The sequence below is a fragment of the Botryllus schlosseri genome, chromosome 4 (assembly GCF_051294905.1).
Source record: "Botryllus schlosseri isolate E-star chromosome 4, Bs_hap1, whole genome shotgun sequence".
NCBI classification, from domain to species: Eukaryota; Metazoa; Chordata; class Ascidiacea; order Stolidobranchia; family Styelidae; genus Botryllus; species Botryllus schlosseri.
The window spans coordinates 10,819,833-10,845,239 of NC_137239.1; the positions used below are offsets into that span (position 1 = coordinate 10,819,833).

Below are 25,407 nucleotides of genomic sequence, written 5' to 3' on the forward strand. Positions count from 1 at the left end.
AATTGATGACTCGACTAACGACTGTCATGTGAATTACTTTGGAACATATCGTAAAACATGACGTTTTCCGTTGAAAAATTTCTCTGGGGTGTAATTAAGCTGCATGGTTACTAGAAGAACCCACAACATTCAAAGAGATACAAGTCTGGAAAAGAAAATTATACTGTAAAGTACTTGTCAAAATTCAGTAAATGCCTATAGTTCTGCAAATTGAAATATTAACCTGGAATTCCGAAACGAATTGATATCGCGGGGAACAGCTCGCCATCTTTAATGAAATAAAGAAAGGGCAATTATTGTTCACATGACCCTTCTATTTTCTCTACGAAATACAATGGTGTAGCTCTGGGAATGTTGCAGTCTGGCAAAGTTCTGCTTTTCGTTATACATTTCTACAAGAATATCAGTATTCTCATAAAGGGTCAACTTTGCCGTTAGTAAGACATGACGTTTTAGCCAGGATTGTTAGAATTTGCGATTGCAGTAATTGCAATATTCAGCCTGATTTCTGATCTAAGGTATATTCAACATTGTAATATTGCATAATTCTACTTGTTTTTCTTATTTATTTTAGTACCTATATTGACCGATGTGGGGCTCTGTTTGTGAAAATTCAATGCAACTTGAATAGTTTGATTAATGTATTACTCGTCATTGAGTATGGACGGCGACCTTTCCATAAACGGGCCAGATGGGAGTGGGAACCAAGAAGATCAGGCTGTAAGTTCTATATCATAAGTGCTATACTGACAAAGTACCTTACCTATCTGGTGCTTGAATCCTGTTAAACCTTAAAAGCAGTAGCCTATATCGCATTCTGATGTCCATACATATACCAGTAGACATGAATTAGTATTGACTTGGCACCATATTTAAGAAGCCACTATGATATGAGGGTCTAGTCCAGTAGCTCACAACCTTTACTAACCAGGTGAACCCATGCTCATCTGCGAGCAGCTGCCGAATATCAATCATTCCAATTAGCGCAGCAATTTATACACAACCTCAATGGTAGATCGCGGACCACTTTGTACTGCCAGTTCTCTTTACTTCAGAAGTCGCCAACACAAAACGGATCGTGGGTCACTTCAAATTTCGTATAGACCTCATATGATCACAATATCGAGACAAAAATGTCCGCTCAGTTTAGCAAGCACATTTTAATAACTTCGTGCCAGCATATAAAGCAGTGCTCTCTAATATGGGTGGCGGGCAGCGGTTATAGTTGGGCCTACCAGAAAAGTAATATTTTATTAAAGAGATACAAATACAACAAATTAGTAGCACCTACGGCGTTGCAAATGAGATAAATCTACTGAGAGCAATTTTCTCAAGACTAATTGGAGTCCGTCGAGAAAAAGGCTATCTTATTTACCGTCCGGAATGCTGCATTTGCTAGGAATTGGTGAATTGCAAATGTGATTCGGAGAATATTTCATTAGAATTGGTATTTCAAAAAGAGGGGTTAGGAATGATTGCTTTCGTGCAATAAAAAAATATATTCTAAAAAAAAACAGATTGTCTTTGTTTGCTAACCTCAATCTTTCTTTGTTTGCTAACCTCAATCAGCATTGCAGTGCGATTATCCGATAAATCTCTCAAGATCTGAATCTCATCTTGCATTTTTTCAATAGAACGATCAGAGATCCGGCTATACTATGCCGGGGATATTGCATTTCATCCAACACGAATGGTCACGATTTGAAATGGAACGAGCACAGTGGGAGGTGGAAAAGGCGGAGCTAAAGGCAAGGATAGCATTCCTGCAGGGTGAACGCAAGGGACAGGAGAATCTGAAGAAAGATCTCGTCAGGCGAATTAAAATGTTGGAATTCGCTCTCAAGCAGGAACGGTTAGTAGTATGACGTATTGCATTATGCAAGAACATTTTCCATTAGGTTTACGATCATTGAAGTTGGATTCTTCACCTATCGATAGCAGAATAATTAATTACGAAGACACCAATTTGACCTGTGTAAGCTAGGTAGGAATAGTAATGGATATTGCGCAGTTAATATAAGGAAAATATGTTCTTACTCACAGTATAACACCTTCAGGAATATAGATGGTATAGATTACCAGTATATTACTATATCCCCAGTGTAAGTTGAACTAGTTGAAGCATTCTTTGACTAGAATTGGGTAATGAGAACATTTTTCGCTAGCGGCATTTCTCAATTAGACATTGACCTCCGAAATCTTATGAGCAATTTTTCAAAATTTTAGAAATAGACCAAAAGTGAACATCCCAGGACGCAGTCTGCTTCACTTTGTCTTTTTACAAGCATGATATCCTGAGCTTACCAAATGCCATGCAATCAGACATGTCCTTTGAAACATAACTGTGTTACAGTGTAGCCTATGCTGTACATGACTGCACCAGATAGCACTATTTGGCCGTAAAGATGGTAGCAATACATTGCCAAAAATCTCAACTTTTCAGTGATGGTTGATCGAGCCAAAATAAGCTTGTTTTGGCTCATATATGATTAGAAATATATTGTGACCTAATTAGTGCAAACAATGCTGACTCAGTACTTCCATTTTTTGAATATTTGACCTTAATAGCTTTTAGTAAGCAAGAAATGGAGAAACATTGGATCAGTGTATTTGAGACAGTAGGTTCACATAAGACATAATTTCGACACTGTAAAAATGTGTAAATGCAGCTAACCACACCCTTCCCACATGCTATACCTCGTTCCACCTCCAATAACCCCTGGTCCAGACTCTGCAGGTAATCTGCAAGTGTGAAGAGCTGTATAATCAAGTAGGTTTTCAGCAGTTTTCTGCAGCCAGCCAGATCATATTTGTTTTTTGGTGACTTGAGGAGCTGACTTGATGTGAGAAGCTAAAACTTGATCAATACCTAACTATTGAGGTTGAACTGGTGGTCCATGTTGATTTGAATTGATCTATATTGTCCAGTTCTACTTATTATCTCGTGTACATCTCGGTTGTACCTCTACATCCTATTTGCAGAAATAGACCTGTGAAGTGTTGGTTGTAGGTTTCATAAGGGATATTATATTCATGACATGACTCGCTTGGCAGAAACATGAATAATAGGGTAAATTGAAAAATAGAAGAATTTTAATTCTCAAAAGTGGTCTTGATATGTGGTGCCAAATATCAACTAAATAACTTCCATCATAATTTTGGGTTTGCGCACCCTCTAGTTACCGTGCCAATTTCGCCATATCATGATAACTGCTCGGACTAGAAAGCTAGTTTTGGGCTTAAAAGATGCAGAAGTAACATTTTTCAATCTCACTTCCATAGAACTCTGTATTAGGTATGAACAGAATACAAATATATACTCATTTTTAGAGTAAAATGAACATGTCAAAAGCGTGTAAGGAATAATCTTATGACTGTGAAACATACCCAATCAGCTGGAATTGCTTTCAAAAACTTTCAACTCGACCAAATCAAGTCACTTACAAGTATTAATAGTTCTCGGGCTTCAAATCGATTCTTCTTAAACTTCATTTTAGAATGGTGGTCATCAGTTGTGGCCTCACTATTCCTTTAATATGATGCTAGTGCCATAGTCCATCTGTATTTGAATCACCCCTATGCACATCAACATACTCTTATTGGCCAAGTCAAGCTTGACGAATCACAGTAAATAAGATATTGGACTCCTTGTAGGTACAGAACTTCAATATACAATTGAATAGTAGGCCTATATTCGTATTGAAATGAACCTGAATATTTTGGGCTGACACTCATCTGGGGGAATCTTCAGCAACTAGTAGAGAATTGGGAAGAACATAGTATAATTATCAACAATCTTATCACAAAATATGGCGTTACCAGCATGAAATTTCGAATAAAAGAGCATTCATAGATGGTACACAAACTCCTTTTGTTGACACAGCCTTGGCTGATGTATTTTGAATAACAGTCAACTTCTTTTTGCTGAGGATTACCTCTGAGGAGTCTTAGCTGAAAATATCCCTACTCATTTCAATGCAAATATACTGTACAATTGTATGTTGGACTCCCAGAATCAACTTACCCAAATTTTGCCCAAAATTCCCTCAATGAATAATGTTGAATATTGAACACTGTTACTGTAGCTGTTTGTATTTTGGATCGATAATAGTACCATAACTACTGACATTTACATAATGAACCCTGAACTGAACACCTTCCAAGCCGCCAAGAAAGAAAAATCTTCCATTTTTTACACAAGACAGAGTTGCCAAAAATGCGATACCGGTAGGCCTGCGTGTGGTATATGCTGTTGAGTGTTGAATACATGCTCAAATGTCGTCTATTCTGCCAAACAGATAAAAAATACCTTGGTAGCAAGTATGCTGATAGTATTTTGGATTGGGTTTTGGTGGGCATAAAACTTCGTTCTAAATCTTCATGATTTATAAATTTGCATGCGGTCTATTATTAAAGATGATAGCTACAAACTTCTGATTTCAGGGCCAAGCTACATCATCAGAAATTTGGAGGGGGACCAAACGAAGAAGATTGGAATAATTCTTTGGGTAATTCTCTATTGCAATGTATTGTTTGTTATGGTTGAAATGAGTCAACTGACATGCCTTGATACCTGGTCGATTAGATTCATAAGTGTCTTGTACTGTAGTCTTACAGTCTACACGCACTGTCGCCTTCATAAGCAATATTCTTGGTAGGTTTATCATATCACTTTCTTCCATTTCCAACCCAGATGCTATGCTCACGATTGATAAATAGATCAATATCATGTGGCTCCTATTGTTGAAGATGTAATAAAGAATGATATTTTTGTATTGGTAACATTCTATTGCCTCTCATCAGATTCAAACATCAGGAAGTTTGGTTAACGAAACTCAAACATAGAAAGAATTTCGTCGTTGTGATGTAGTAAGGACAAGTTCAGCCATGTTCAGGATATAGTAATAGATTTGGTCTTTACATTACTTTGTCTGGCATGATCAGATGCTGATTTGGTGATCATACATTTGTCCTAAAATACATTTTGATTGTCACATTGTATGGAAGATCATGTAACCTAAAATATTTTATTCCTTACATTCATGGCAAATTATTTTGATGTGTCAGCGTTGACTTGTCCGAAAGACAGATGCCATCAATCAAGTAGTGATATATGGCTCAACAGTGCTGATAGTTGATGCTTAACTTATGAATCGTAATCTTGCTTTTTGTAGCTGCAACAGGTTTGTCAATGCTGAGTTATAGCTAACCGAGGTTTTGAGGCTACAACGGTGGGAGTTGGATATTGAAACTATATTTTCATGAAATATTACTCTCTCGGTGTGAAGGCGTATATTATCATCACCTAGAAAACTCGGCTCGAATCATTATAATGCATACTCGACTGGGATAGCTGTGCCCATCTCTAATTTTGAGCGTTGTGTTTTCTTCTAGATTCAAAGCTACCCCCCGAATCGCCCCAGAACCATTCACAAATGCCTTGGAGACAGGGAAGGCAATTACTGAGGCAGTGAGTATGCATGCATTCCATTCCACCACCCTGAGACTGTGTGGACCAGGGGTTGACCAACCTGCGGGATGTAGAAGGAAATTTGTGCGGCCGTCGACATGCAAATCGAACTTCCGACTTGACACCCAAACTTTTTAGAGAATTTAGTTGATTTTTAAAATTTCTATGTGTGATTCAATGCGACTTTATTGTTCGTTTTTATTATAATAGCACCATTTGCAACCTGAGCCACGCAGCACAGATGTGAACAGTAGAGGAAAAATGAGGCGCCCCATATAAAAATCCCACCAGGAATCGTTAGCTCCTCATGAAAGAAATTTGTTTCTGGAACATCTGGGTGATTGTTGACCAAGGTTGCACCACTTTGCCCTGGAATGCGGCAGTAGGCTACATAAGTAATTGAAATGCGGCCGTGAATAGCAAACAGGTTGGCCACCCCTGGTGTGGACGTGTTTGGTTATTGGATTCGGTGGTAATGACTTATTACCCAGTTACATAGGGGTGAAAGCAATCAGTGGTCGTACTCAGTAAAAGTATAACCTATAATTTCTACTCGATTACGAGTAGAGGTAACGATTCTACGTCATGTCAAAGCTGTTTCAAGTGGAGGAAAAAATAGGTTTGTGGAACTGGAAAATTCTTTGACAAGTCCGTATTATAGATTCCTGTGGTAATCTAGTAATGCTAGATGAAGCGCTTCGAGGTACAGTACTTCAAATATACAATAGAATACCATATTCATATTGAAATGAACCCAAATATTTTCGGCTGACACGTCAAGGGTAATCGTCAGCAACTAGTAGAGAATTGGAAAGAACATCCCATCATAAAACATGACGTCACGAGCATGAAATTTCGAATAAGAGACCGTTCAATGTACTATTTTTAAATGGTACACAAACTCCTTTTGTTAACACAGCCTTGGCTGATGTATTTTCATAAAAGTCGACTCGAGGGCACACAAACAGAAGTGGGAACGGCCCATCCCAACGAAACGAAATCTGTCGTCTTGATAGTTTTTTGCACAAGCGGATTATTTAACAGATGTTTGCCAATGGCAGAATTTCTGATTGCTCAGCATCAAGTTTGAAGGGATGATTCAGGGGTGAGCTTTTCACCGAGCGCGATGCGCGTGTTCTAATAAATCTAGGGACATGACTGTTTTATGCATCCATGCGATCGCTTTGACGTTCTTCCCACGTGGCCACAATCACAGTGGCACTTAATGCTAGATGTTAATGTAACTTTTCAAAATGAAATTTCAGATACCTTCAAGAAGTCGGGTATAGTGACACGATACTGGACGTGCGTTCACAGCGGGTAAGGTCTTTGTTTGGAAGAACCCAGGATTCGATGTCGGCAAGTTCTGATGACAAGTTGAAAACCAACAGCAGTGCTGGTGACAATGATGATGCATCGATGCCGAGGTGAATACTCCGGACTCTACTTTACCAATGTTTTCCGGGACCTGAGATGTCACGTAGTCCATGAAATTACCTCTCAAGAAGTAAATGATTGAGTTGAATTTGTGCTGAAACTTCCAAGTATCAGCAACAGCAATACTACCATTTTGAATGTGATAATTGCGTCTTACCATCCACACATCTTTGCTAGATTTTGTCTAATACCAGACCTTTCACCGATCAGTATGTGTATGTGAGTTAGGAGTAACAGGTGAATGCGTGCAGCTGTTTGCTGATGCTTCGATGGTCTATCTGTGAAACATCTTTGATTTTGACAGGAAATCCATGACTGAGGCTGACGTTCTGAACAACTTTGATTTCCTGACTGGGCAGTTGAACGATGCTGAGGAGGAGGCAGCCGATGACGACTCTGATGATTTGGAGATTGGTGGAGAAAGTCTATCGGAAGTAAGTGTTGTAAGACGAATTCACATTTTGCCACAATTGCCAGCTTTGGGGATCCCCCGCGGGCCCTAAAGGTTGTCAAAATAGCCGGCTTTGTTACTCTAGACATCTCTAGACAGGGTTGTAACCAAGTCACAAGTTTCCGAGTCGCAAGTCAATTAGAAAAATTTGAAAAAATGACTCGAGTCAAGTTGAGTCACCATTTTTTACAACCCTGCCCCTAGATTTTTCCAATGTCTGCTAATAGCATTTGGCTAATTCACCGATTCTACTATATTAGGTACTGAGAAATCCATTTAATGCACCTAGAACTCTTTATTTGAAAACACTTTCTACAGGCTGACGAAGAGAAGCTGCTTGTTAACGACGAACTGGACACGGATTCCGCTTTAGCAGAATTTGATTTTCTCTCGGCTACTGATGGTGGAGATACAGGTGATTATTATTGATTTGTAAAGATCATATTCATTCCCCAAAGGACTCTCATTGGTATTTGGATGCAGAGGGGGTCAAAGTAGCCAGCATTGCTACTCGTAGAATCATTTCGCAAATTAGATCAGAACTAAATTACCAGCAATTCATTCTATCTATTTTAACTGGACAACTAAAACTGCCTGGTTGTCCAAGTCTGAGTCCATGTAGTTAGCGTCGTTACTGGGGATGGTGAGAGTGTGAGGTTCACTTCGCGTTCTGTGTGTGAACCTCAGAAATTTAGTGGTTGACGTTTGCAAACGAACCTTGGTAGGTTCTGCGCTGTGAACCTTTTTCATTTCAACTTGGGGCCACTCTATGCATGGCGCTGGGAGCGTAAAGAAACTCCACACTAAGCGAGCATGCACCTTGCCAATCTCAAAAATTTAATTTGCTTTGTAACCAAAGTTTGCTCGAAATATTCAGCTTTCCGTTCGTGAATATGTAGTCTGTGAAGCTCTTGGGTGATATCGAAGGCCTCAGATTCATAATATGCTCATTTTTCGCACACTAAATACGTTTATCCGAACAGATATAATAGGGCTTATGCACCTATTCTTCGATATCGATCCTGATATACGAGAATTCAAAAAGTCAATAGGCTATAGAATGTTTCGAGTTGTATGACTTGGCATGACTCGAGTACTAGTCGAGTCAATGCACAAATCGAATCGAGATGAGTCGAGTCCCTTTCCAATATAAAGAAAGTGACTCGAGTCGAGTCTATGCCAAAATGCAAATCAAGTCATTACAATGCTGCCGTGAGGCGGGCCTATTTATCACTATTATCACAATTTCAATAATGAAAGTGATACATTCAGGGACTCGGATTTGCCCAGACTTACTGACCACCTCTTCTTGATACCTGACTATCTCTGCGAGAATGCTGAGATAGAAGCAGGACGCCACCTTTTGATTTGTTTTCAATTCAACCTACATCTCAAATAATAATGATTACCAATTGTTGTTTTCAGTTGATTCGGGCATTCTAGGATGGCCTGTCGATAGGAACAAGCTGAACGCCAAGAAGGAAAAATTCATCGAACACAAAAAACAGTCCAAGAAAAAAGGGTTGGGCCGTAAGTGCACAGCTGACAATTTCAGCTTTTGCAATTTCTTTGCTTCCGGTCGGAGCTACCTACAGAAAGAGTCATTACTGATTTCTTTTGATTTCATCCAGGACCAATCAAGAAACACCTTCAAAGTATGTTAGAAACTCTTCAAGGATCCTCTGAAAAGCTGCCGGAGGGCTCTTCGTTCGGCGGCATGGACGATCACAAATTTACTCAAGGTAGGCACACTTCAAACTTTGAAACTGCAGTTGGTCCGTAAGGATGTTCAAAAAAAGTTCTTTTCCAGATTAGGGGATTCGCTGATGAAATTGTTTGATTGTGTAAAACAACGCTGCTCACCAAATTGGCTCTATTCCAACCGGTGGATGTGAGCGCACTTGAGTTTGAAAATTCTGAATTTGAAAAGAATGATTTTTTTCCAAATTTCATCATCATCAAATATCATCATGTCATCACATCACACTCAACTATATTTCGTCTATTTCATGTCTAACATGAGCTGACTAATGAATAGACTAGGTAGCCACAGTCCCACTCAAGTTGTAGTTTCTTGACGGTGTATTTCGACATTGCCCATTCATGAACCTCCGTTCAAGAACCCCTGGTTTATAAGGGATCTCAAAGTTTGCTTGTGTAGAATTAGTGAGTTTTACTAGTGATGTGGATGCACAATTATTCCAGAAATAGAATCTCAGTTTGGCGGAAGAAATATACTTGGCGAAGAATCTGATGCTCTGAGGCTGGGCGAACTGGCGGGACTCACAGTTGCGAACGAAGCCGACCCTCTCACATATGACGTGAGTATACTCTATTTGTAGTTCAGGGACGCCCTTTCCTATTCTTTGACGGGCCCCTGAGTCTCTGTTTCATCACTCTACTTGAAATATTTTCACACGGAACAAATGTCCTCATTTTCTCCCAAAAAGGTTATCAAACCGTAACTGGACACTATAAACAACTGCTGTTTACAGAATTACCCTCAGTCACAGCGGTACAGAGACTATTATGCCTGATTGGTGTGACATGAAGGCATATGCCAAAAGTAGTCACTTCGTTACAAAGTAGGATGTGGGTAAAGTAACTGAAAATCTCTAATTTAGAAGTGGAAATTACGTGGTATCCAGATAGTGTGGTGAAAAGCTAGCCTATCAATATGTGTTTGGGCATTGTAGTGTCACATAACAATGGGCCCATGTCATCACATCGCTATTGAAAGTTTCTTACTGCCTTTACTGGCTATTATTGGCCATACTGGCTATTTATACACTGATGACATGTCACTTGGTCACCTGTAGCAGTGGTTCTCAACTGCTCGTTCGTGGACGCTGTCAGTCCGTAACGTTTCTGTGTTTCCTCCGAATATATTACAGTTTAAAATATATCTCAACTGCAAAATGAATGATGTTGACGTCCAATAATTAGAGATATAAATGATTCACTTTTAATCAGAATTAGAGCTTTGCTGGTTTAGTGTTATGTAGAATTGTACGTCAAAATGCTGCAAGTCCTATGTCGAACTGTTAAAAAGTAGGTTAAAGCTAGACCAAGTCCCAAGTTTAATGACATTTGTCAGTATAGTGGAGTCACGTAAAGCCAAATTTTATGCATTGCCTTCGAATGAAATCCAACAATAAAGATAAAGTTAGTTGCTTTAACCCGGTGGATGATGTAAAATACTGCTTGGGTGGATTTTGACTTCTGAAAGTGCACCTGTTGGCTCAATTTTTTCTGGAGTTTTTGCGGTTTGCAAGTTGAAATTGCGGAGAAGCACTCACCACATTGCACTGTTTGTGGCCTGGACCTCGAAATATTTTTATGTATTCGCACATCATCAAGTTTGCACACCAACACTCTGAATTCTTCCGACAGTTAATCAAGGGCTACCAATTTGTTTGTTTTTTAAATTGCCATGGAAGTTTTAAATTTGAACTGTTTGATTTGCAACAGATATCTTCTACGAAAGACTCGTTCCGGAAAACCTGGTCTCCAAAGTTTACGTTGAGAAGGTGCGTAAGTCTTGAGGCTTCCATCTATTATGGTTACTTTTAATCAAGGACATCCATACATGTGCGCTCAGGCGAGTAGCTTAGCTGGGGCGCGTAAAAGGGGGTTGCCTACAGACTAATATTGGGTTCTTTGTGTTGCCATATTGAACATAGGCACAGGCATGCAGGGTATGCAGGCTTATATGGGTGGTGTATCGAGGGGGTTAGGGTTTTACGGGTTCGAAACCCCCCTTTTCAAATTCCTGAAAATATATGTCAAATATCGTTGCTGGAAAACCACATGGTGTAATGTCCATTTTTGGAAATTTCGACCTTGACCATATAATTTGGGCATAAACCAGTTTTGTTTTGAATTTACCCGAAAAGTCAAGTTAATATGTCCACTTCACTAGAAATTCATAAATTCATGCTACGTGGAAACTTGGAGCCCGGTTAAAATGAAAGATCTATGTCCAAATAGTGGAATAGAGAAGTGGTCATAACAGTTTGATTTTCCAGCGACGATATGGGGTCTAACACAGAGGTCTCAAACTCAAATGTGCTCGCGGGCCACTTTCCTATTTCTGATGACGCCGCGGGCCGCAGCATCAATAATAGGGTTATTGAATGCATGATTTCCAAGTAGGCCTCATTTGACGGCACCTTGCAGACAGACATTCCACCAGCATCGTGGAAATGTAGTTTACAATTGTAGGCCACTATTTACGCTTGACACGGGAAAAAATTACATTTTAAAATAATCGAATAAAATTGTTTCTGTGTCGGGCAATAATTTTTTAATTAGTGAGTTATAGACATCATGCGAGAGGATGCAACACGACATCGTAAGACTGTCGGCTGCTAATATTGCAACTAGTGGACCTTTGACGTGTCACAATTTTATGTGGAATATTTTAAAATCTACTGAAGATTGATCTGATATCAAAGCATTTGGGCGGTGTGGCCTAATCCTGGTTTTGATATAGTCGTGATAAGTACATAGGCCATTGTTACTGTCATTGCCAAAGTCGAAGTAAATCAGCGTTAGATTTTCCTTGATTATTATTATTGTAACATATCAATAACAACTTAAATATTATCATGATTGTGCCACCATGATTGGCGGGGGAGATAGTGTAGTGGTTACGATAAGCGCCCACCAATCTGATGGACTGGGTTCGATTCCTGTCGGAGGTTTATCTGGGCTCCTCTCCCCCGCCGTTGCCGTTCTTACGGCGAAAAAAACATCCCAGTAAAAGACCCGACGATAGAAAGCACCTCATAAGGAATGGAAAGAACTAGTAGAAAGGACCACGGCTTCAAAAAAAGATCTACGTCGAAAAGAACTGTGACATCGGGCACACTAGGCTGAGGTGGATGTTAGAGTAAAGGATCGCTACTAATGCGTGTCTTTCGACATCCTCCTATCTGTTCATGACATCCATTGTGTCTTATCGCATTGTACATTTTGTGTTCAGATGAAAAATACAACCCAACAATGTTACGTTATGTGTCATAGTAATAGCATTGCTTCTTAGCCTTCCGCACCCTTGTGCTTCTAATAAGATTTCTCGTAGCCCCTGTCCATTTTCAACACAATTTCTGATGGTACCAATATTAAAATCGGAAAGGCCATTCACATAAAACCACGCGTATCGTGGAGACTATTTTCCAATCGAGTCAATTGGTCCAAGAAAATATTCCACTCCATATTGGCCTAATTCCACAATGCATCTCGTATAGCCTGATGGGGAGCTTCGTACCCAGATGGAGTCTACGGACCCTGGTTAGGAACCCCTGGAATAGAAATGTCCAATAGGCGAATAATTCATTGATGTTACAGCAATATAGCATACTACTACCTTACTCACCACCGATAATAACATGGATAAAGACAACAAACGACACTCAGCATGTAACCAAGTATACGTCACGGGGGTCACAGAATACCAATGGTTGCCATACTGACCTGATTAAATAGCTATATACCCTACCAAACGCGAGCTACTACCTTTTGATTTATTACTATTCACCATGACAGTTTCATAGATTGTTGCGTCCGTAGGATTACCAAGTCACCGTTCCGAGTCGCAAGTCCTTCTCTGATTATACCGTTTGACCCGACTCAACTCGGGTCATTTTTATTTAATCACACACTTAATCCGAAATCGAGTAATTTTTCAAAAAGGTAGCACCAAACAAAATCACTATTTTCAGTCACGAATCATCAACGAGTCATGTTTTATCATTATAAACTAGAAATGTGACTTTATATCTGAGCTTCTACCGCATGGTAGGTTTTAAAAGTGATGTGTTAGTGAAGTTTGTTGAGATTTCAGTGATTTTTATAGTAGTTTCAGAGTGGAATTTAAGTTCTTATATCTAAAAGATATATGTCACTTCATTATATCGCTGAATACTTGGAATTCCAAAATGGCTTCGCGGGCCGCATTTTGTGCGGCCCGCGGGCCGTGTGTTTGAGACCTCTGGTCTAACATATGCTAACTTATCAGTACAATATAGTAGTTTTTTGTATAATAGGGCAAATATGGTGTCTTAATGTTATGTAGGAGGTCAAAAACCCCAGCAAAATCATGGAATTATGGGCAGAATGAATCAACAAGATCTATAAAGTCATTATATTTCGCTCATTTCGTGCACATTCTGCCCTGTCAGCTACGGTTTAGCTGACTATATCAACTTTCTTCCCTCGATTTCTCTTTTGTCTAGCAAAAGCAAGAGTTGCATTTCATGAAAATCTAGTTGGCTTGTATGCATCATTAATCCTAAGATTATCAACAGATGGAAGCTGATCTGATTATAGGCATTTGTGCACGTACTTAACCGTAATAAATGGATACTACCTATATTAATTTGCATCGTTATCAACCCTTATTTTTCAAAACGCTTCTTTGCTCTGCTTAGTACCCGTTTGTTCGATAGTGTCGTAATATTGTCACCGCGTACAAGCGACGGGTAATGGTGACCTGAAACGCTTTCAAGCTGCTCTAATACTTATTATTAGGCATTTACACAGCCTATTTATCAATGCATCCGCATTACGACATCACCTCTCTGTGTCGTCATCGAACCTGCAAATCTACGGAAAGTTAGCGTCCTGCGTCTATGATATTTTGAGCGCTGGTCAAAACCATCCAGTAGCATTCCTCCATATTTACATTAATAAATGGACTTTGAAAACACTTGCTTCCATTTCAGCCATTTTGACGGAGTGCGCGGTATTGAATTCCTCCCCAACGACCCTGCCGTCATCACTGCTTCCGAAGATAATACGCTCAAGTTGTGGAATTTAAGTAAAACCTTACCCAGCAAAAAACCTCAAACTCTCGACGTGGAGCCAATATATAGTTTCAGAGGACACGTGTAAGTATCTTGTGGTCTTGTGTATTAAATCGGGCATATCAAACCAAATCAACGGATGATCCAAGGAAATATCATGCTAGAGACAGTTGCAGCTGCAAATGATGAAGTATAGATGTGCATTTTAATAATGAAGCATTAAAATTGATCGATCTCTTAAAATGGGAAGGTTTTCTTGACTTTCAAATCAGGCAAATGAATATTTTTAATCTCCAGTGTTTCGAAAAACTATATTTCAGTTGCTCAAAGCTATCTGACTGTGACGCAGACTTGTACAAACTGCCAATCCAAGTAGTTGGTATACAACTAACTACTGGCTTTTATGAGTAGGTACCAGAGTAGGTACCGTAATTTTCCATTTATAATGCGCAAAATTTACCAATTTTTTGTCCTATAATGGGAGGGGGTGATTAACCCTTTCGCCGCGGGTGGATCCTATTAGGATCCATGCACAGTTTTTCACAAACACGCTTCAATCAATTAACGACATCTTGCGTTGTAGGGGTCGTAAACGGTTACAATGATCGTCTATAAATAGCGTTTGTCGATACGAATACGACTAGCTATATATAACCCATTGCCTTATGGCATAACCTGTTCAAAATGCAGATTGAATACAGAAAAACGTTTCCCGCAAAATACAATGTGTAGCTCAGTTCGCCTGAACGAACGCTAATCTTATAATTCCTTATATCTTCCGTTCTACACGTCGTAAGCAGACACAGTTGTCGTTTTAGAGTAGTTGTTGATCGTAAGAGTTCATTGCAACCATAATATCGGGAATTAGTTGGATAGAACACGCTTCAAATTGGTGTGAAATAGAGCAATATTCTGTTACGTGAAAAATGCCGCGCACGTATGAGCATTGCCGCATAAGGCCATATACATACACTGTCTTATACAGTTGAATGTCACACACATAGTTAGATGCAGTCCATAACACTTCAACAAGATCAGTATCACGAACGTTGGTCTGATATAAGTTACACGACGCCAGTGCTAAACACTGCAGACATGGGTGTGTAAGTTGGCGCGAGTGTACGGTACTCGCGCCTGTAATAACAACATCATACAGACAGTTGAATCATCCGTTTTATATGTTATACGAAGTTACTGTAGACTTCAATGAATAGATGTTGATCATATGCCCATATACTGACGAACCTGTATCGGACATTCGATGTGTAGAACACGTTTCAAAGTGATATGAAATGAAGCAACAAGAGAAATCGCGCGCCTATGAGAAGTGTCAAACAAGGCTAATATATTTACTTACGATGGCCGTGTGCAGTTGCAAATTGAACATTTTGGTAGTTATGTACGATCAATAGTATCTATAAGATCAGTAACATGGATTTGAACTTATATAACTGGACCACGCAAAGCCAAATAAACACGAATTACAACGCGCGTTGCCTCTATCGCGATGACGTAATCAGCGGCGGCCATGAGTAACGCTTATAACGAAATCTTCCCAGTCGCGGCGCGCTCAACTGCGTAAAGATTTCAAGCTCAGTAATGTTTGAATGCTGAAATTGATATGTAAGACAACCACGTGGTCATTCACCATGGGAAGGATTATGTATCACGTCACGTGAAAACGAAAAACAAATTTCTCTTTCACTTTTGAGAAATCGCGGAGACTGGTTTCAATATCATCGTCACCTCTCTCGCTTGAGCCTTCCGAGTAGCTCAGTTGGTTAGGCTGCTATTTCCTGATCACGGCGATATATTGGGCGTCGGTTCAAGTCCCGTTGTTCACGTTTTATGAACTTTTTGGTTGATGCATTAAAATTTGGCCTGGAGGCCGACCGCGGGAGTAGGGTTAATATGCATGCGTAAAACAAGCCTTGAAAAAAATCTCCTTCGAAATATAACTTGAAATCACACCTTTCCCCATGTTTGTTTTAATAGCGCATCACATTCAGCCATCATGCGGCCCAGTAATTCGTATTACCAGTGTTACGCGCAGCCAATTAGCGAGAAGCGTGTTGCCAATCAGCGTCTGCGCTGCACAACAGCAAGCGATCTCCTGCTGAGTTGGTTTGCCATTGGTGCGCGAGTGAAATTGGGTCGTAGATTGCTGCAAGCGTCCTAGCTTATTTATCGCGTAAACGACAGGCCTGAACAATTGCATATACAACACGCCATGTGCGCAAGATGTAATCGCTGGCCTAAACACTACAGTCGCATCTTCAACAGGCCTGGTGCGCACGACATAATCGTTGGCCTGAGCAATCGCATCTGTAATATGCCTCGTGAGCTTTGCAGGCTTTGGCTGCAATCTACTATCGTTTGAGACAATGCCGTTAAGTATATAATGATAAGAGATCGTTATGTCATGATTGTTCAACAGTGACATCGCAAAACAGAATGACATCGAATACTAAAACATAACTATTCATGGACTGCAAATGCAGGGTGCATACTATACATGAGTACATGCTTTCCCCAGAATTTACACGCCATTTTAAGGGTGTGTATTATACACCAGGGCATACTATATTTGGAAAATTACGGTACTTGAAGAGCTTCTTGGAGGTACAGAACTTCAATATACAATTGAATAGCATATTCATATTGGAATAAACCCGAACATTTTCGGCTGACACTCGCCAGGGGTAATCGTCATCAACTAGTAGAGAATTGTTCGTTCTAATTCGAATTCAGCCAAATTTTCATTACCATATCTAATTAAATTTTTCCAATCCTAGTTTTGATTTTAAAGTATATACAACTTTGATTATGCAGTTTGATTTAAACAAACAAAGCACTTACTGTCATTTGTCTATGTTTACAGAGGTGCAGTGTTATCAGTCGCTTTGAATACAGACGGGACGACATGCTACAGTGGTGGGATTGACTCGAGCATAAGAATGTGGTCGATACCAAGCTTGCAAGTGGATACTTGCGACCCTTATGGTAAGCATGCTGTTAGTGGTGTGATTGTGACAGATAATTATTGAAGTCGAAGTATGTTTTTGGAGTAGTTCCGTTTCTACTTGATGTTATTTCAGGCAGAGCTACTTACTTTTTAGACCTTGGATTTTGAATAGTATATTCATATTGAAATGAACCCTAGTATTTGCAGCTGACACTCGCTCGAGGTATACGTTCTGGACTCCATAGGGAACTAATTAAAACTTGCCTATTTTTATAACAAGGTTATCTCGTCTTCTTGATTATATATGCCTTGCCCTCATCTAGCTTTGTGGCGTAGTTAACCAGGCGTTAAAATTCTGAAACCAATGGCACATTAGTTATCGTTGTCGCATCCCGTTAAGGTCGTGTTTTTCAGTATTGAAAAGTGAAGTGAAATTCTTTGGAAAAAGGAGTCGGTGGTAACCGTTTAATACACCACAATATAGTTTCAACTTTTAGTTCGGCTTACCACAATCTTTTGCTCTTCTCGACCCCTTAGACCGACAAGATAGCGTAATGGTGAAGCGTCCGGCTTCTTTATCGGTAGGTCGTGGGCTCGATCCCTGGCCGGGTCAGACCAAAGTCCTGATTAGTAACACTGGTATCCATTAGGGTGGAGTGAAAAATGAAAATTTTTGAATTTCAAAAAAGGGTCTTGATATGTGGTGCCAAATTGTAAACAAATAAATTCTATCATAATTTTGGGTCCGTACATTGTCTCGATTGGTCGTGCAATTTCACTGAACGAGCCAAAAACAGCTAATTTCGCCATATCTCGATCATCACTTACACTAGAAAGTCAGTTTTGGGCTTAAAAGATTCAGAAGCAACATGTTTCTATCTCACTTCCATAGAACTTACTCTTAAAAATGAACAGAAAAAAAGTTACAAGCAAATTTCTCATTTTATAGGTAAAATTAAGCACTGAAGCAGTGGGTAGGATGTCAAAAGCGTGTAGTGATTGATCTTATGACTGAGCATTGAAAAACATGCCCTATCAATTAGAACTACTTTTCAAAACTTGCTCAAACAAATGACACCCCCTACAAGCATAAATAGGGCTCGGGCATCGAATAGAGACTGCTAAAACTGTATTTAAAACAGCGTCCATTGGTAGTGCAGCGTCACGATATCGGTAAGTTTATAACAACGGCCCTCATGAGATGTCTTACCAAAATGCTGTCGTAGGGTTTGTATCATATTTGTCACAAAGCTCCTGAATGAAAGCACAAAAATTGAAAATACACATTCAAAACACAAACATCAATTCTATATTGGAAACGGAAAATTTTTGTAGCAGTATCACATGAGTATCACTGTGCACGAACATTAAAATCATGTTTAGTATTGAAAGATTTCATCTGCTTTCAAAACTTCAGTTTTTGTCGGATGAAGCAATCTTTACGTTCAAATCCTGAGACATGGGTGGATGCTTCAGTAACCACGTTCTTTCCACTGCCTGTTTGTGGCAAGGATGACTGAGCCTTAATGATGATGATCTTAGGTTTTCCACCCCGACATCTGACAAGGTCTTCATTGCATGCGTCTGTTCAATATCTTTGTGGTTTAAGTTGACAATTTGGTGGAAAGATTAAGCCTTGATGTTGATAACTGGAATTTGGAAGAAACTGATGCTCAATGTCGCTGTTTTTATGTTTGGTGTCATTTATATATCTTCCTTCAAATTCATAATTGGAATTTGGCATGGTGTGGTTGTTCTGCGCATAGCTGTAATCTTGTTAACTGTAAATCTTCGGACGTTTCCCTCCTTGTCACCAAAGCATTCCCAGCAAAACATTTTCTGGATGTTCAAAATGAGCATTTCTTCGTAGCGAAGATAGTGCAGGATAGTGAATTCAGGTATCAGTCAGCTTTGTGACACGGGAAACTATATTGTGGAAATTTTTAGCACCTTCAACAATGGAATTGTGCATTTTTATTTCAAACCATGATGGAAAATAGACCTCCATGCAGAATTGAGCAAGACAGTTCCGATTTCTCGATGGATGACTCTGTCCCACATAGTACTTTGAAATTTGAGACGCGAGAGTCAACCATATTGAATGAACGATGGGCCCAGCCTCTAAATATTGCAGATCTGGCTCCAATTGACGACTTTGAAGGAGGATATATAAATGAAACCAAACCCTAAAGCAGAAACATTGACACCAGCATCAGATTCTTCCAAATTCCAGTTATCAACATCAAGGCTTAATCTTTCCACCAAATTGTCAACTTAAACCTCAAAAATATTGAAGAGCCGCCTGCATCGCAATCAAGACCTTGTCTGATCACGAGCTGGCAAACCTATGATCATCACCATTAGGGCTCAGTTATCCTTGCCACAACCAGGCAGTGGATAGGCATGTGACAGTGATGACATAAGAATCTGCTCAATGTTTCACAATTTTAGAATTGATGTTTGTGTCTTGAATGTGTATTTTCAATTTTCGTGCTTTTATTCAGGAGCTTTGTGACAAATATGATACAAACCCTACCACAGCATTTTGGTAAGAAATCTCATGAGGGCCGTTGTTATAAACTTACCGATATCGTGACGCTGCACTACCAATGGACGCTGTTTTAAATACAGTTTTATCAGTCTCTATTCGATGCCCGAGCCCTATTTATGCTTGTAGGGGGTGTCATTTGTTTGAGCAAGTTTTGAAAAGTAGTTCTAATTGATAGGGCATGTTTCTCAATGCTCAGTCATAAGATCAATCACTACACGCTTTCGACATCCTACCCACTGCTTCAGTGCTTAATTTTACCTATAAAATGAGAAATTTGCTTGTAACTTTTTTTCTGTTCATTTTTAAGAGTAAGTTCTATGGAAGTGAGATAGAAACATGTTGCTTCTGCATCTTTCAAGCCCAAAACTGACTTTCTAGTGCAAGTGGTGATCAAGATATGGCGAAATTAGCTGTTTTTGGCTCGTTCGGTGAAATTGCACGACCACTAGAGGGTTTGCGAACCCAAAATTATGATAGAATTTATTTGTTTACTATTTGGCACCACATATCAAGACCCTTTTTTGAAATTCAAAAATTTTCATTTTTCACTCCACCCTAGTATCCATGACTTCCTTGCTTGGCGCTCATGCATAACTGGGATAGCATGGAGGGGTGGTACATGACTTAGAAAGCCGTAAAGGCTATATCTGCACTTCCTTGTCCAGCGGCATATGCACATCATGCACTCATGATATGCATATGCACAGATCGTGTGTATGTTTATCATGAGTCGGTGTATATGCCGCAAAAAACATCAAGAACAAAAATAAACTACGTCCTTTTCTTTCCTTGGGAAAAATAATTACCCACCCCTGCTCTGAACGCTCCTGACATACAAACATTATATTTCAGTGACAACTGCCATGACCGGACAGATTCTAGTCGGCCACACAGACTCGGTCTGGAGCCTGTCGTATTCCGGTACCCGACAGCACTTGCTGAGCGCGTCAGCCGACACAACGGTACGGCTGTGGGACCCGCAATCCTCTGATCCACTGATCCGAACGTTCGCTGCGTCAGGTACAGATTAAGTGCAATGTCAAAAGGGAATATTATTAAATTTGACGGTGATGGTTGGCAGGTTCTTCAACGCCGTCGAGTGTGACTTTTGTGTCGTGTGATTCTGGCCGCGCCGCTGTGTCGCATACGGATGGGAAAGTTCTCATTTACGACTTGGAGACGGGGCAGGTTCCAGTTACACTTGCGGAAAGTGATGGGTGTAAGTGGATTGGATTTAGTGGATCAATGATATTGTCAACGTCTTTGGCATGCCGTAAAACGGGGTGGCATTGTACATTGGATAACTTTAGACACTTCATGATTTAAAAGTTTAAATATCGAAGCTAAAAAGGTGGGCTACTGCTACTTTGGGTTTGTTAAAAAATCACTTATTTTTTTCCAATCTTACTGACTACTTGATTAAATTGTTAGTTTTCCTAGAAAAAAAATGCTGCTCCTCAAATTTGACTGCTTTTCAACCTGCCGGAGTAAAATAGTTTGGATTTTAAAAATATGGAAAATTTTTTTCAGAGTTGACTGTATTCCTCAAGAAGTTTTTTCATGAAAAACGATGTGTAACAAATTTGGCCCAATTCCAATCCATAGAAGCGACGTGTTTGGAGTAGCATAGCTAAATAATAGAATTTCCTGCTGTGTATACTTGGTTAAATTGCTGAAAAGTTGCGTCTCTTCGACTGCAGGTTGAAATTCTGTACCGCAGGTTATAATCAATCGCTCTTTCAGACTGGTTGTCTTTAAATCTCACTTTGAGACCAAATCTTATATACCTTGCTTTGCTAGCATCGAACAAACAATTTGGGAAACCTGTCTCCATTCTAGGATCAAGTGTTAAAAGGTGCTGATTGCCAGATAACCGGCCACTCTAATATTGAAACACCATTAATTTCACTTTGCATGCTGTACATGCTCTTATGTGCTGTTGTTACGAGTGTTCAGAGATTGGAGGATTTTTATATATTTTCAGGTCGAATCAACAGCGTTGTGAGCCATCCTACTATGTCGATTACAGTGACCGCTCATGATGACAGATACATTCGGTTTTTCGACAACAATTCAGGTATGCAGAGTAATTACATCGCATGATTTCAACCTTCGTGATGATTATTAGATCAAGAGATAAATGATGATGATTCAAATATGCCATTGCCTTTGATGCTCTACAAAGCTGAGCTTGTGACTACGTAGAAAAAACGACACAGCTTTTGCAGGACCGCTACCACAGCGTGTCCCTTGATTTATTAGAACACGCCCATCACGCTGAAAGAAAATCTCATCCTTGAAGCTTGATTCAGAACAGGAAAAATCAATAGGTTCTGCCATTGGCAAACATATGTTAGATAATCAATTTCAGATGTACTTGACCAGTTTTTATGCAAAACATTACTTTGGATTATCAGGTTGCATTGAATTGCACAGCAGATCACTGAAAAATTGGTGGACAGTATGCAGGCGCGACCATCGCATTTACGGTGTAAATTGAATGTTTAATTGAACGTTGAAGCAAATTAACAAATCAAGTTCGTGTGATCATTGAAACTTATTAAAATCCAAAAATTTTGAAATACTAATTTGTAGCAACACTTCTCCGTTATCTTGCATACGTTACGAAACTCTTATTAAAGTTTCAGCATCAGTTGGGATATTTATCTCCGTATCAGATAACCAAATGGGGTCACACGTAAATGCTGATTTCATTTTTCATTAAATTGTGGTCGTTCCTTGAAAACGTTACTGACCACTGCTATGTAGGCTCTTCAATTTATCTTTGACTTGTTATCAAGGGTTTTGAGTGCGTTAAAACCTTTGTTTGCCCTGCTCTTGGAATTGCTGCTGCTACTTATCCATGAGTAGCATCGGTCACCGCTTTGAGCACCTCTTCTTGGTGTGAAGCCAACTTATTGTCCAAGCACATTGAAAGTAATTAGTTTTGCCGAGTAGAAGTGGAACTTGAGTAAGTCGTTCAAATCGGCAAAATCTACTTAAGTAGCATGCTCTTATACAGTAGAAGTACTTTACAAATGTGATAAATGTAATATCACTTGTGACAACCTCTGATCGCCGATATCTTTTCACGGCAAACCTTAAATGCGTGACACCTAATTTTTCTTCCAACGAGTCGCGGCAATTGCTGATATGTCTAATGTCTCATTAACGTATATCACATCCAGGTAAAGCAATCCACTCCATGGTGGCTCATCTCGATGCCGTAACTTGCCTGTCTGTGGATCCAAATGGATTGTATTTGCTGTCAGGAAGTAAGTACTTACTACTTAGTTAGTCTTTGTATAATGCAGGGCCGGCCAACCCGTGGCCCGCGAGGTAATTTCCGATATTAGTAATATTATCAAAAATGGATTGCATAGATTGTGAGCTTGCAAGGCCAACCAAAAATTTGATTAGTCTGGCCACAACACTTGTGATGTGATGACTAAAATATCAGTTCTGACACAGTGCCAGATCCATGTGCCAGTCACATTTTGGTAGATCTTCGTACATTACAATAAAACAGAAGAATTTACGATCGATTGATTTTCTTCGCGCTTCGCAAAATATATTGTTACTCGATTTCTTGCTTTTAATATTGTTACCCCTTTCTGAAAATGGAGCGCCTAATGTACCAGATTGAGTCTAGACTAAATTCGCAATTACGAGACAAAGTGTCGTCCAACATGCGACCTTGTGTTCGCGCTCGCAGAAAGGCCGTCGACGATGAAACCTAGGCACAAAATGACTGACGCATGTTGGCCGAAGCTTTCGAGATTGATATGTCCAGGCGCAGAATAGTCCAGCGATATACAGCAGACTCTCAATATACTCGAGTAACAATATTATTGACTTATAAACTTCGAAAAATTTTCGCGCTTCGCACGGCTACTGGCCCGCGCACTCGTTCTTCAATTGCATGTGGCCCTTTGGCCGAAAAGGTTGGCCACCCCTGGTATAAGGTGTCTGCTAACGACTATCTGCATTGTCTTGCAAATGAATTACCGGAATTACTTCATTACGTACATTGATATGCTCTTCATTCAGCCAGCCAATAGAAAAAAAATGTCTGCCTATTTGATCAAACGAGTCTGGCATATTTTATAACCTTGGTCAACTCCAGTTTAGAATCAAAATCGGGTTGTGAATCGATCCTAGATAATCTGTGAAGTTACTTTCACTTATTTACACGACGCCCACCTGGGCTACGGACTAGTTACCAAACGCCCCCCTGCCCGGTCTAAATGTTATGTTAGTCACAAACCTGTAGAAATTTCAGGACAAACACAATGAAAAGATAAAGGGCCATTTCCCTACTGTGCTTTACAGTTGTGCATTTTGGACTTATCCTCTATGTAAAGTCCTTCAGCACCTGTACTCAATAAACGTCGCTAGCTAATAATAATATACTTGTTCATACTGTATTTGTACTGGAAGCAACACCTTCCCGTCGATTATGAACAAATACCTTATTACTCAGGCCATGACTGTTCGATCCGTCTGTGGAACTTGGAGAGTAAAACCTGCGTGCAAGAGATCACGTGCCACAGGAAGAAATTTGATGAGTCCATCAACGCCGTGGCGTTCCACCAATCTGCGTCTTACATCGCTAGCGGTGGTTCCGACGCGCTGGCCAAAGTCTTCATTTGAGAGTGTTCAATATTACACAAGACTGTCTATATTGATATCCATTCGGTAATGCAAAGTTGAGCTCTTCTAATATATGATGGTATATCATCAGACAGTCTCTATAAGCCTGTTGTGTAGACTGGGAGAAGTCGACTTTGTCGGTCTACCAGTAATCGAAGTGTATGTGATGGGAAATCATTCCACCTCCATTTTATCACATATTTTTAACAAATATAAGCCAGATGTCCTGATGTTATGCTGTCCGGCCGGTTAAAAGGAGCGATTTAGCGCATGCATACCTTTTTCGTAGCCTGTTGGAGCTTGCAAAATGAATAATCTCTACGTGTTCTACAAAAATCTAGCTGTCATCGTTGAAATGAACTACAACACATTAGTTTTGAGAAACTCTTCACACATAGTACTGTATATTTTGCAGAAAAGCTAGCATTTACGTTACAAAAATGGTATGCTGACTGGTTTAGAAGAACAGGCTGTGATATATGATAATATACTTACGTGCTCTTGTAAACATGATTGTATACGCAATGTAATGGTGTAATTGCTGTGCATTACCACAATTTTTTATTCAAACTAACATTTCAAAGCTGCTCGTGAACTTGTGTATCATGAATGAATAAAGTAGGATGCTAAGGGTCGTGAAGGAATGATTTTGGGAATTTGTGTGGCAATAAATCTGTTGTTTGAATTATTTTGTGTTGGTGTGATCTTACGGCAGTGGTTTCCAATTGGTGGCACGCACGCGACAAGTCTGGAGTGTCTGATAGCCTCCGACTGGTTGTAAATTTGACAAGTTAGTACAACATGATAAGGAGATGTGTTCAAGGAGTATGTTTCTTTCAAATTTCATTGAACGCCCCAAGATGCCATTTAGCTAAAGTGGCGCTCCACGCCAAAATTTGCTGGGCTCCGACCAGTAGAAACGAAGCTATTACAAGTTGAAGTTTCAAACCGTTTTCAAAAATACTAAATAATTATGCAGTGGTAGATTTCGCCATGACCTAAAATCATGTTCCTTGCATGCGCGAATGAAATGCGAGGGATTTGTCGCGCGTTTTCATCCTGCGATTGGCC

The 25,407-nt window shown here is 39.7% G+C and overlaps 1 protein-coding gene and 1 long non-coding RNA gene across 2 annotated transcripts in view; both read left to right on the forward strand.

Annotated features, from left to right (window-relative positions):
- LOC145438132 (uncharacterized) overlaps positions 1–25,407 on the forward strand; it is a 235,280-nt gene that overhangs the window by 103,018 nt on the left and 106,855 nt on the right. The window lies entirely within an intron of this gene.
- Positions 547–25,024, forward strand: LOC145437021 (striatin-like). The gene is made up of 18 exons (XM_080314190.1): positions 547–720; positions 1,635–1,852; positions 4,444–4,508; positions 5,395–5,470; positions 6,736–6,897; positions 7,212–7,341; positions 7,677–7,773; positions 8,784–8,888; positions 8,990–9,100; positions 9,564–9,679; positions 10,830–10,888; positions 14,087–14,251; positions 17,049–17,170; positions 20,536–20,703; positions 20,765–20,902; positions 21,668–21,760; positions 22,872–22,958; positions 24,167–25,024. Exons 1-18 carry the CDS (start codon positions 640–642, stop codon positions 24,334–24,336), a joined length of 2,163 nt encoding a protein of 720 aa, XP_080170316.1. The 5' UTR covers positions 547–639; the 3' UTR covers positions 24,337–25,024.

Coding starts and splice junctions, on each gene's coding strand:
- LOC145437021 (XM_080314190.1), top strand. CDS start 640: ATGTATTACTCGTCATTGAGTATGGACGGCGACCTTTCCATAAACGGG. Junction 721..1,634: donor GGAACCAAGAAGATCAGGCT/GTAAGTTCTATA, acceptor TTTTTTCAATAG/AACGATCAGAGATCCGGCTA. Junction 6,898..7,211: donor GATGATGCATCGATGCCGAG/GTGAATACTCCG, acceptor TGATTTTGACAG/GAAATCCATGACTGAGGCTG.